This window comes from Enhydra lutris, unplaced genomic scaffold (assembly GCF_002288905.1).
Source record: "Enhydra lutris kenyoni isolate GAN:26980312 unplaced genomic scaffold, ASM228890v2 scaffoldscaffold9, whole genome shotgun sequence".
NCBI lineage: Eukaryota > Metazoa > Chordata > Mammalia > Carnivora > Mustelidae > Enhydra > Enhydra lutris.
The window spans coordinates 5,582,856-5,595,823 of record NW_019154093.1 but is presented as its reverse complement, the minus strand read 5'-3'; the positions used below and the strand labels follow the sequence as shown (position 1 = coordinate 5,595,823).

Here is a 12,968-nt window from a genome sequence, read left to right as displayed (position 1 = left end):
ATGGGAGCAGCCTTGGTGAAGTGTGAGAGGCCCACATGAAGCTGTATATTGTTGAAGGAAGAGTCTCCCCAGACCGTCTGGGAAGGACACCCAAGGGCATAGAGCCAAGTTGCACCTGCTGTGACTTGGGCCCATTTGGAGGTTGGAGACACCTAGGGACGGTTGGGATGGGGCCTGGAGAGCAGTTGCAGATAGAGGTCTGACCCTAGGGCACACAATTTGACATTTTAATGCCTGCCATTGGGGGCAGCAATCTGTCATCGGCAGACATGAGTGTCTGGGTATGGGGGAAGGGTATCTGGTGCATGGGCATGTCAGAAGGAAGCCAAGGGACATGTGAGTGGTGGCTTTGGGGCTGGAGTATGGTTTCGGTAAGCAGTCCTTTTCCAGCAGGGACCCAACCATGCTGCAGGTGTGTGTGTTTGGGGGATGGGTGCTGGAATGTACAGGAAGCAGCTGGAGAGAGGGGCCTGAGAAAGACCAAGTAGGAGCTCAAGGCTCAATCTAGGTAGACCAAGTTTAGGTCAAAACTAATGGAGGACTCAGGTACTGTCCAGTAGAAACACAGTGTGAGCCACAAGTATAATTTTTAAAAATTTTAAATTTAGAAGACATTATAGATTCATAGAAGGTTGAAAGATAGTACAGAGGTTCCATGTGCCTTTCCCAGTTTCCCCCTGTGGGTACATGGAATGTAACGGTTGTAAAATATCAAAAGCAGGAGACTGACGTTGGCATGGGAATATGTTTATGACTTTGTCACTCTGTCACATGTGTGCATTTATGTCACCACCACTGCTATCAGGATACAGACCTGGTCCATTGCCACAAAGAGCTCCCTCCTTTACATTTACACTTCTTTATAGTTATCCCACTTCCCTTCCTCTCCCTATCCCTTACCTTTGGCCACCACAAATCTGTTGTCCATCTCTCTTTTTAAAAGATTTTATTTATTTATTTGAGAGAGAGTAAAATAATAAATTATTGATTTAAATTGCCCTTTGAGAGAGAGAGAGAGAGAGATTACAAGCAGTGGGGTAGGGTAGAGGGAGAAGCAGGCTCCCCGCCGAGCAGGGAGCCCAATGCAGGGCTTGATCTCAGGACCCTGGGATCATGAACGGAGCTGAAGGCAGACTCTTAACTGACTGAACCCCCTAGACGCCCTGTTTTTAATCTTTTTAATATCATTCCAGGAACCTGATATAATGGAATCATCTGGTATGTCATTTTTTTCTTTTTTCTTTTTTTTTTTTAGAGAGAGAGAGAGAGAGGGTGCATGCATACACACAGGAGCAGTGGTGGGGAGAGGGGTGGGGGGGTAGAGAGAGAATCTTAAGCAGGCTCCATGCTTAGGGTGGACCTGGTGTGGGGCTCGATCTCGCAACCCTGAGATCACAACCTGAGCCGAAATCAGGACTGAGCCACCCAGGAGCCTCTGATGTGTCATCTTCTGAGATGAGCTTTTCTTTCTTTCTTTCTTTTTTTTTTTTTAACTCTGCATAATGCCCTTAGATCCATTCAAATTGTTGTACATACAAATAGCCCATTCCTTTTTATCTCTGAGCAGTAGTCCATGGTGTGGAGGTGCCGTGGTATGTGGAACGGGGTTTGTCATTCACTTGCACGTCATTTGGGTCCTTTCCAGTCGTTGACTATTACCAAAAAAGAAAAGCTATGAACAACTGTGTACAGGTTTTTGTGATGGCACAAGTTTTCGTTTCTCTGGGATGAATGCCCAGGAGTGTGATTGTTATATTGTATATGTCGACTCCTTCCTTCCCTTCCTTCCTTCCTTCCTTCCTTCCTTCCTTCCTTCCGTCCTTCCTCTTTCTTTTTCTTTCTTTCTTTCTTTCTTTCTTATGAAATGACCTCTTTCCAGAGTGTTCCATTTTACATCCTACCAGCAATGTCTGGGAAATCCACTTGCTCCGTATCATTGTCAGCATTCAATGTTGTCCCGATTTTTATCTTCTCTTTTCTAACGGTATGTAGTAGTAAGTAGCCCACCTTCCCACATGTTCTCACTTTGCATTTCCCTAGTGGCCAGTGATATGGAGCATTTCTTTTTTTTTTTTTTTTAAAGATTTTTTTTTTTTTTTTTTTTTATTTGACAGACAGATCACGAGTAGGCAGAGAGGCAGGCAGAGAGAGAGGAGGAGGCAGGCTCCCTGCTGAGGAGAGAGCCCGATGCGGGACTCGATCCCAGGACCCTGAGATCATGACCTGAGCTGAAGGCAGAGGCTTTAACCACTGAGCCACCCAGGCGCCCCGATATGGAGCATTTCTAATACGCTTGCTTGCCATTCTTGTATCTTCTTCAGTAAGATGTCTCTTTGTGTCTTTTGCTGATTTTCCAGCTGGCTTCCTGGATCCTTGACTCATTGTCAATCCTCAGGGAAAAGCAGTCTTTTACCATTAAGTGTGAGGTTAGCTGTAGGATCTTTATAGATGTTCTTTATCAAGTTCAGGAAATTTCCTTCTATCCCTAGTTTTCTGATAGTCTTTTCTTCCCCCCCATCATGAATGAGTGCTGAATTTTGTCGGATGCTTTTTCTACATCAGTTTATATAGTTGTGTGATTTTTCTACTTTTGGCCTGGTAATGTGGTAAATTTCAGTGACCGATTTTCAAACATTGAACTAGCCTTTTGTTTTTGGAACAAACCCCACTTGTTTATGGTATATAATAATTTTATTATATTGCTGAATTCTCTTTGCTAATAATTTTTAAGGAGTTTTGTGATTGTATTCATGTGGGATATGGGTCTTTAGTTCTCTTGATTTGGACTGTCTTTGGTTTTGGTATTAGGGTAATACTGATCTCATAAATGAGTTTGGGAAGTATTCTTTCTTTTCTGTTTTTTTGGAAGAGATTATGTAGCATTTGTATTAATTCTCTTTTATATGCTTGGTAGAATTCTCTAGTGAAACCATCTGGGCTGGTATGTATCTTTTTTGGGATTTTTAAAATTACTAGTTCAATTTCCTTAATAGTGGTAAGGCTTTTCAAATGATCTCCTTCATACTGGGGAGCTTACATTAGGTTGCACTTTTCAAGGAACAGGTCCATTTCATCTAATTTGTCAAGTGCATGTATATAATCTGTAGTATTTCCTTATCATCTTTTTGATATCTGCAGGATCTGCTTTCTGTAAATTTTGCCAAGTCTGGATAGTTGCCAATATGAGAGGTGAAAAATGAGTCTTGTGGATTTAGTTTCCAACATTTTTTTTATATTAAGTAGCTGGATCATTTTTCTATTTTTGTTTGTGTCCTTTGCCCTTTTCCTTTTTACTTGCTTATCCTTCTCGTAATTTGTAAGTGTTCTTTATAGATTATGAATGCTCACCCTCTTCTTGTCATATATATTATAATCTTCCCAGTTTGTATTATTCCTCCTTCTTTTTTTTTTGCAGTTTCTTTTGCTTTGCTACATGCTTTTAATTTTCACATAATTAAATCAATCAATACTTTCCTTTAATGCCTCTGGGATTTCATGCTGTCTCCACCAGTAATCAATCTCAAGAAATAGAATTCAAATCAAATTAGCTTGAGAAAAAAAAAGAAAGGAAGGAAGCAAGCAAACAGAGAAGGATTGTTGGCTCATGTAACAGGGCACTGCAGAGTTGAATGTCTCTGCATGGCTGGCTTGAGGATCTCAACAATGTATCATCAGGGTTCTGTCTCTCTTTTCTCACTTTCAGCTTTGTCTGTATCATGGAGAATATAATTTTGTAAAGCAGCTAGGCTCTGGATACTGATAAAAAGGCTGCTGGCAGTCCCAAGCTTACATCCTAGTGATTTAGTATCCAAAACTAAAAGGCTCTCAGAATCTGTATATCATATCCATGGAAGGACTCAGAATGACCCTGCTTGTGTTAAGTGCCCTCCTCCTCCTCCATGCCTTGAACTGGTCCTTAAAGATGAGGGACATGCCACGGTTGGTCATTTGCCCATTTCTGTAACAGGTGGGCTGGCGGGGTACTCTGTGCAGTGACAGCTCCCTAGAAGAATGATGGTGGAATGTAGGAGCCAAAGGAGTCCTTTAAACATGTCACTCTTAGAAAGATCTTCCGCACATAAGATGATTAAAAAAAAGTTTTTTCCTAATATGTATGGTCTCAATATTTTACATTTAAATTTCTGACCCATATGACAAAATGAGGGAGTCAGAGACAGAAGGTCGGGGCAGGTTGAGAAAAGATTATGGGGTGATGTAGGCATCTCTTGCTAGAGGCTTTTGTATCAGAAGAGAACATGAACTTGAAACTTCACCTGTTTCACAGCTCCATCACTTTCCTTCTCTGTTCCTTGAGTTTATTTTGAGTTAACACGAATCCTGTAAGATTAGAATGGTAGGAAGGGCAAGGACTTCATCTAGCACAGGGCTTTTCATGGTGGGCTTTGACACCTATCTAATTCGATGTGTCTGAACCCAGAGTTCATGACTCCAGGGGACATCTGGACATCCCCTGGAGTCGGATAAAATGCATTATTTTGACAATGGAAGGAATAGAGCAGGATCCAGGAGCACCACGGGTGTCCCATACTACTTGAAAATGAGAGTAAAGGTGAATCTTGAACTCCCTCCCAGAGCCTTGATGGGGGTGCAGGGATGTAGTGTGAGACTCAGGGAGGAGATAAAGGACAGAAGCAGATAGGGGACTGGCCCCCTCACCACCTCCTCTGTGCATACTCAGGTCACCTGTGGGGGACCCAGCTGTGGACACCTGCTCTCCTAAAATATGTTCCCAAGAGTTAAGTGAAAGCTTTTTTATTTTATCTTTTTAACATTAGAAGAATCTTTTCCAAATGATTCTCTTGTGCTGCAAATGAATTATCTCAGGTTCAACAATTCTATTTCACCTTTGTTTCTTTTCCTTCACTGAACTCACAGAAAAAAATTAAGGGTTTTAATTTTAAAAGCATGTACAGTACGATCCCATTTGTATGAAATTATTTCATTGATGATGATCCCATCTATTGATCCCTCCATCACTTTGTATGTCAACTGTTAAGCACAGTTATTTCTAGATTGCATTGGTTTTTCTTTCTTTCTTTTTTTTTTTTTTACTTTTTGCTTTCATCTTTTAAAAATAATAAGCACTTATCATTTCTATAAAAGCAGTAGACTTATTCCTTTTAAAGAATAAATTCTGTGATGAGAAGCAGCCACCTTCTGATACTTACTCTTAGGTCTGTTTTCCTCAGTATCCAAGTGAATGTTGTCTGTTGGCAATTACCAGTTTTTAAGTTTGTGGTGAAGTTGACCCAGAGACACAGAAGACCTCATCTAGTAAGGGAAGAGATGGGAGAAGACACCCAAAGAGGAGAAAAGAGAAGAGACATAGATGAGGCAGGCCTCTGGGTCGGGGAATGGCCTGTGGCTTTGGGGGAGTGGCCTCCACCTGTCTGTGACAGGAGACTTCCGCTTGCCACCACCTCTGCTCCCTCACCTCTTTGTCCTTGGACACCTTGCCCATGTCCAGTGTTAGTCTGCTTTCATATCCCTCCCTGGGCTGAAGTCAGCATTGTGCATCCAGCAGGTGCTCAATAAATGCTTAAAGGATGCTCATTTCCCAAGGGGGTCATTCTCCCTAAATGGCACCTCTTTGTCTTTCAGGCTCACAGGCTTTCAGCTGCCAGCCACCATCGTCAGTGCTGCCGCCACCCTCTCTCTGCGTCTCATCAGTGACTACGCGGTCAGCGCACAGGGCTTCCACGCCAGCTATGAAGGTAGGTGCCTCTGGGCTGGGCCACCAGGGCCTGGCATGTGAGGTTGGGATGGCCCTGGGTAGGGCTGCGCTGTTCTCAGCTGCAGAGAAGGGGTGCTTCAAATTCAGAGCTCCCCCCGTCCTAACAAAGCTGCCTACTAACCTGTAACTTGGTTACCTAAATTGTCCGTGCCATGTTCCCAGGAAACTGAAAATTAAAATGAGAGCTTGGCTGCAGTCATTTATCCTGAGGGCCTGGTCCCATCCTACTTCTCTCTCCCTTAAATGCGTTTGGTTGTGTTTTTATTTATTTATTTTCTTATTCTGTTTTCTATCGGGCTTAATGGTGTCAGGTATCTCTGCTTGGTTTTGGAAATAAGAGAGGTAGAAAGCCTAAGTAAAAAGAAAGAAAATAAGGAGCTGAAAAAACACTTGTGCTCAATCTGTGACGGCAAAGCATGAGTGTTAGGTCATTCAGAGAAGAACTGTCCGTTGTTCCTTAATAGCACGGATTAGGCTTTCTTGGTTTGAGTTATGCAAATAATTTCCACTTCTCTCGGCTTGTTTAAATATGGTGTTGGCATTCAAATTAACACTAATATCTTCAGATTATACACTATTATTATTATTAACTTTATTATATTAGTTCAGAAGGTGCTACTTCTAGATCTCTGTCATTTCCCTGGGAAATTTACATCTCATTAATAGGTAATTATGCTGCTCTTGGCTAAGACTCGCACTGCTATTTTGTGTTGAGATCATTAATAGGCATATTTTAAGACCGTTAATGATAATTAATAACAGTAATGACATAATACCCTAGTAAAGCATGCCAGTTATTTGAAAGCTTTCTTACCTCAAGAACTTAAAGAATAAGTGATGCTTTTTGGAAGGGAGCTATAGCAACATAGAAAGAGATACCATCTTTTTCCCGGCTAGGAGTGCACCACAGAAAGAGAGCAAGTCCTACTCCTTTGGCAAAATCCATCCCTGGTAGTCAGGGGTGGGGGATAGAGTTTGATGCTTTAACCTGAGTGTTTGAGGACTCCTGAGGAAAGGCTCCATTATTTTTAAACTAAAGGTTTCTGAGAAGGCTCCAGAGAAAATTCTGCATGCCTTTAACTGATAATTTCTGACATAATTCTAGCCTTTAACTGAGGACTCCTGATAAAGACCTAATGATCTCTACAGGTCTCTTGAGGTAGCTCAATTTCTTTAGAAAAAAATGATCACATCCTCCCAATATCAAGTCTGTGATCTTGGTCATTCTGGCTATATCTTCACCCCAAACCTTTGCCCCTGAACCCAAAATAACTTTCTCCAAATTTGAGTTACACATGGCCTCTTCAGAAATCCCTTACAGCATCTCTGGTCATGAGTTCCTTTTACAGCATGTTGGCCTTAGGGAGATGGGGCGTGTTTGGGGCTGGTGGTGGGGATAACTCAGAGACACCACAGTTGGTGTCTGCAGAGATGCTGGGAGGGGCTAGCATGGGGGACCCTGGCTGGACCCTTATGATGTCCTCACTCCACCATCCTTATAGATATTTGTCGGAAGCCTGGACTTTCATGAGTGTCCTGTTGATCCCTGCCCACGTTGCCCCCTCTAGGAAGCAAGGCCAAGCACTTTCTTACCAGGCAGAGCAGATCTGAGGTTATATTCACGGATACCTCTTAGATCAGAGGTTGTATGTAGCTTGGGGCTTGTGGCAAGGCTTATAGTTAGACATCAAAGTCCTATAAACCCCTTGAAATTAGGGGCAAAATGCTGATACTTAAAAAAATTTTTTTGGAGAGAGAACAAGTGAACAGTGCTAGCAGGGTGGGTGGGCAGAGGAAGAGGGAGAGGGAGAGAGAGAGAATCTTAAGCAGACTCCATGCCCAGTGGAGAGCCTGACACGGGACTTGATCTCACGACCCTGAGACCATGACCTGAGCTGAAGTCAAGAGTAAGATGCTTAACTGGCTGAGCCCATTCTGAATGTATATGGATATATGTGTGTTTTCTTTTCTTTTCTTTTCTTTTTTTTTAAGAAAAGAGTAGAACAGAGATCAACAAACTATGGCCCCCTGGCTAAATCCAGTTCATGCTTGTTTTTGCAAATAAAGTTTTATTAGAATGCAGCTAAGCCCACTTGTTGCTGCTCTGTCTATGACTGCTGGCATGGGCTACGACTTCAGAGTCAAGCTACTGCCACAGAGACTGCGTGGCCTGCAAGATCTACGATCTTTACTCTCTGGTCCTTTACAGAAGAAGTTCGTTGACCCTTTGTCTAGAGCTGTGCTATCCCGTGTGGTTGCCATTGGCCACATGGAAATATTTATAGTTACATTACGCAAAATTAAATAACATTTAAAATACAGTTTCTTGGTCACATGAGCTTCCTCTCTAGTGGTCAGGAGCCACATGTGGCCATGATACTGGACATCACAGGTGGAAAGCTTCTCCATCACTGTAGGGGACGCTACTGGACGAGCTGAGCCAGAGCTTCCGTCAGCTTCACAAAGGGTCAGCAGTTCAAAAGAGGTCATGGAATAGTGCAGTCAAGTATAGGCTGATGAGTCCCTCTTTCCACCTGCCCGGCAGAGGAGGCAGCCCAGATGCGAGTTTGCACAGCATTCTGCCGCAGGACCAGTGGGCCCGAGGAAGGGCCTGCCCTACCCTGGCCATGTAATGGTGTCTTTGGTGGTAAGAGGACAAAGCCTTGCGGGCAAGGTCCAGGCAAACCCTGGACCCATGTGAACAGGTTGCTGTGGTTGAGTGAGTCTCCATGAAGTCACCTGGGCGGGTTTCTGCCAGCTCTGGTCTCTGCAGCTGCTGTCTTTGTACAGCCTGGCAGAGTGGCTCAGAGATGGGTGTGCTAACAAGGGAGCCAAGCACAGAGAAGCCAAGGCTGGGGCACTCAACAGACCCCATTGACCTGGCCTGGGCCTGGCCTGTGGGGCAATGTATACATCTAGAAAAGTATGAATTGTACTGACTTCTGGAACACCCCAAGTAGAGGGGCGGAGGGTGGGTGGCAGGTAAGGTGGGAGGAATGAGTACGGGCCGCACTGCTGGGAATAAAGCACAGGCTAGCTGTATGTACCTGATGGCCAGGGTCTGTCTGTCACTAGGTGTCACCGGGCTTATGAAAAAGACACCAGATAATCCCATATTTGCAGACTTACTGATAAACACTAGCTTCTTACGCCTGTAACTGACTATCTGACCTTGGGCAGAATTTTTGGAACTACCTGGGCCTCCCTGGAGGGCAGGGAGGGGATCCTGTAGGTAGAACGACTCTGAATATTTGGCTTTCTGGGAAAGAGGTCACCTCCATTGCAGAGTACATCTTAGACAACTGTGCTGGACAAGTCATAGTCAGACAGGGTCCAGAATAGGAACCCCCCTCCCCATGCCACCAGCCTGGGCTGCCCCTGGCCGCCACGGCCCCCTTGCATTCTCTAGTTCATCTGGGTCCTGTTCTTAGTAGCTCGCCTTGGCTGACGTCCCTGAGAGTCTGCTATCAAAGCAAGTTTGTCTCCTCCATTGCATCAGGAGAGTGGAAAGTACAGATAAGGGGCTGAGCTGCTGTGGGGACTTTGGAGAAAGGTGAAGTCAGGTGAAGAGTGTCAGCCCACGGCAGCTGGTGCTTCAAGCAAAAGATCAAAAAAGGCCAGTTGTCTAACTCTGAGATGGCAGGAGATGCTTGATTTGTAATCCGCGGGGACAAGACCGTGGGCTGCGGCCTCCGATCAGAGGGAAGGGGATCAACTTGTATTAAGTGCTGACTGTATGCCAGGCACTTTACATACATCATCTCACTTAATCCCTACGGCAGCCCCATGGACAGACGTTGCTATCTCCATCTTACAGATGTACGAGCTGCGTGCGCCTTGAGAGTTTTGTGTTCAAGCTTAAGGCTACTTGATGACCAAGAGTTTTTCCGTGGCTTCTCTGACACTAAAGCTTGCGCTCCCTGCAGAATTCCTGGAGGAGGGCAGAGATGGGTACCTCCATTTCATGGGCAGGTCAGCTGGAGCTAAGTCAGAGGTATGGAAGGACCCAGGAAGTCTGCCTCAGTTTCTGCTCCCCTTCCAGCGGGTGTGGGTCATGCTGTGTAGACAACAAGAGATGTGTCCAGAACTTCCTCGCTAGGGTTGCCAGATAAACTACTGGGTGCCCAGTTAATTTGAATTTTTAATTATTCAAATTAAAATTTAAAATAAAGTATAGGTTTATCCCAAATATTCCATAGGATAGACTTATACTAAAAACTTGTCCATGGTCCATCTGAAATCCTACTTTAACCCAGTTTCCTGTAGATTCATTTGCTGGCTCTGGTAACTCCATTCCCAGCACCGAGTCCCCAGGAGTCCTCACCCCATTCACTCCCCCATCCCCTCCTGACTTCCAGATCTTGCTCCTGCCCTGGTCTGCCCAGCTAGGGCTGCCCATCCACTGCAGAGGGTCCAGCCTCACCTCTGCTATTCTGGGGAGTATACGTTTAGCCAGCGGTCCACACAAGCACATGGGCACTTGCACGGGAATGGAGATCCACGTGCTTTTGGAGTTATGCTCTATGTTCAGTTCTGTACTCTGGTAATGAGGACGGCGTTTTTCTATGTTAATAAGAGTAGCCCTGCTTTGTTTGTCCTTCTGAATGAATATCAGTGAGGGAGCCATTGTGGTTTGCTTGTATCACAATTATTTAACCGGTAGTCTTCTGTGAACACTTAGGTAAAGAACATTCTTCTACATACAACTTAAACCCTCATCTAATTATCTTCTTAGAATAAATTCTTGGAAGTGCCATTGCGGGGTCCGAGAGTGGGTAGATTTTACATTTTAATGCATAATTCCACTGTGTTCTTGGAAAGGTTATGCTGATGCCCACCTCCACCAACAGCACATGAGAGCCTAACCCTCTGCCCCCTACTTTATCTACATTGCATGTTGGTGAGTTTTAAATCTGTTTCATTGATTAAAATGGATAAAAAATGACATCTCATTGGTTGTTATAATTTCCATCTCTTTGATGACAGGGGAGGTTGAGCACCTGTCTTCACTTACTGGCCTTTTGTAGATCATTTTGTAAATTCTCTGCCCCGCCTCTGCCCATTTTTCTTTTGAGGTGTTAGTATTTTTTTTAAATCTCTTTTCTCATAAGTGGTTTTTGTATATTAAAGATATTAAAGTTATGGGTTTCCTTTTGATGTGTGGGAGTTTTAATCTTTATGCCACTGATTTTAAATTTAAAAAATTTACTTTTATGATCTACCTTTGATGTCATGTTTGGAAAGGCCTTTTTCATGTCACAATCAGATAAATTTTCATTTAAAAGATCATCTTTTTTTTTTGGAATTTTATTTTTACATTTCACTTTTAAATACCATTGGAATTCGGTTGTGTTTGTCTTGGTTTCAGGGACTATTTCTGTCTCTGGCTCTCCAGTGCTCTGGTCTGCCCTATCCATCTTTGAGTGTGTGCGAGTCCCTTACTTCTCAGTTTGTTCCCAGTGTGACTCTCCCTTTGGGTCTTATTTCTCCAAGCCTATCTGCCAGGCTTCTTGCCTTCTCCACGCACAATCTGAAAGGCTATGAGATTGTCTCTGTGTATTCCAGACCCATCGGCATGTAAACAGGAGTTATTATAAGCATATCAGAAATGTCAATTAGATGAGAGTCTCTGCAGGTTTTAAATGCCCAATCCTGGTTTCACCTTTGCACTTTCAGACCATTAATCCAGAGTTGTCCATCAGACACTTTCATGATGGGGGACCCATCCCTGAGTGCTGGGTCTCAATCAATCAGATCTATTTTCATCATCCAGATCTGAAAATAGGTATTTCCGCTTAGCTGACTCTGACTGTTATCTTGGGATCGCACTATCAAAATACTGGAGGCTTCCTTAAAAATCAGGCCTGTTCTATTTCACGTAGTATCTCCACAGAATCTAGAAGGATGAAGAATGCTTATTCTTGCAAATTCCCCGGTAACTGGTTTTTTTTTATTTGTTTTGTTTTTTAATATTTTATTTATTTATTTGACAGACAGAGATCACAAATAGATAGAGAGGCAGGTAGAGAGAGAGAGAGGAGGAAGCAGGCTCCCTGCCGAACAGAGAGCCCGATGCAGGACTCGATCTCAGGACCCTGAGACTATGACCTGAGCCGAAGGCAGAGGCTTAACCCACTGAGCCACCCAGGTGCCCTTCCCTGGTAACTGTTAAGGGGAGAGGTGGCATCATACAATGGTCAAGACTCTAGGTCCTGAGTTCATACAAATCTGGAATCAAAGCCCATCTCCGCCATTCACTTGCTGTGTGACCTTAGGTAAGGAATTCTGCTTCTCTGAGCTCTGACTTCCCCATGTGAAATCAGCTAAGAATATGCTTCCACAGTTGGGAAGACTAAAGAAGAGAACACACAAGTCACACGATGTGCCCAGGACAGGGCTCTGGCTAGCATCCCCACTTCATAAATATCAGCAGATCCAGGAAGTCCTGCTCACACTAGCCTTACTTGCCTGGGATTATTTCCAGAGATGGGAGAAAAGCTCATGCCATTGCCAGAGGTCACAGTCCCAGCTCCACCTCAGTCCCCTGGTCCTGAGTTTGCCCCAGATGCTCAGCCCAGTATTCATGGTGTATCCGGTCTACAAACAGACCGTGGTCTCTGTGGGGAAGGAGCAGAGTGTTGTCCATGACCATGAGCCCCAGCACTGCCTGAGGGCGCATCCGCTGGACAGGGATGAGGCTCCAGGCCCTGCCGCCTCATGGACCAGTACTGCCCGTCATGACCAGGAGCTTAGCCTTTTGGTGGCTTCTGCTCTTTGCATCTGTGGTATTGGCTTTAGAGCTCAAAGTGCTAGCAGCACGTCCAGCAGGCCCTAGAAGTTGGAGGTTGGAGCCACGGGATTTGAAAGCCATGACTGTCTTTGCATTCCAGTTCACTCACACCTGTGTGTGCACACACACTCAACATACATGCATGTACACTCACTCATGCGTGCACACACACGCACATACACGCGCACATACATGCTCACATCACTTTTCCATATTTCCCTTTACCTAATTCAGATGCCCCGAAGCCCACCCACAAACCACTAGTCCCCTGAAGAGCAGAGCCCAGAGGGGCTGACGTCGTGCATGAAGTTGAGGGTAGAGACTCTTTCCTTCACTCTTTCCTTCACTTCATTTCTCAAGTGCCTACTGTGTGCAGTTACTGATTTTCAGCCAAGCCCCACCTTCACAGCCCCACGGCTCACC

The 12,968-nt window shown here is 44.4% G+C and overlaps 1 protein-coding gene across 1 annotated transcript in view; it reads left to right on the top strand.

Moving 5' to 3' along the window:
* LOC111143057 (CUB and Sushi multiple domains 2) overlaps positions 1 to 12,968 on the top strand; it is a 614,630-nt gene that overhangs the window by 97,137 nt on the left and 504,525 nt on the right. Inside the window, exon 3 of the mRNA XM_022496499.1 lies at positions 5,623 to 5,735. Within this exon, the coding sequence (XP_022352207.1) occupies positions 5,623 to 5,735 (113 nt within the window). The remainder of the gene's footprint in view (positions 1 to 5,622; positions 5,736 to 12,968) is intronic.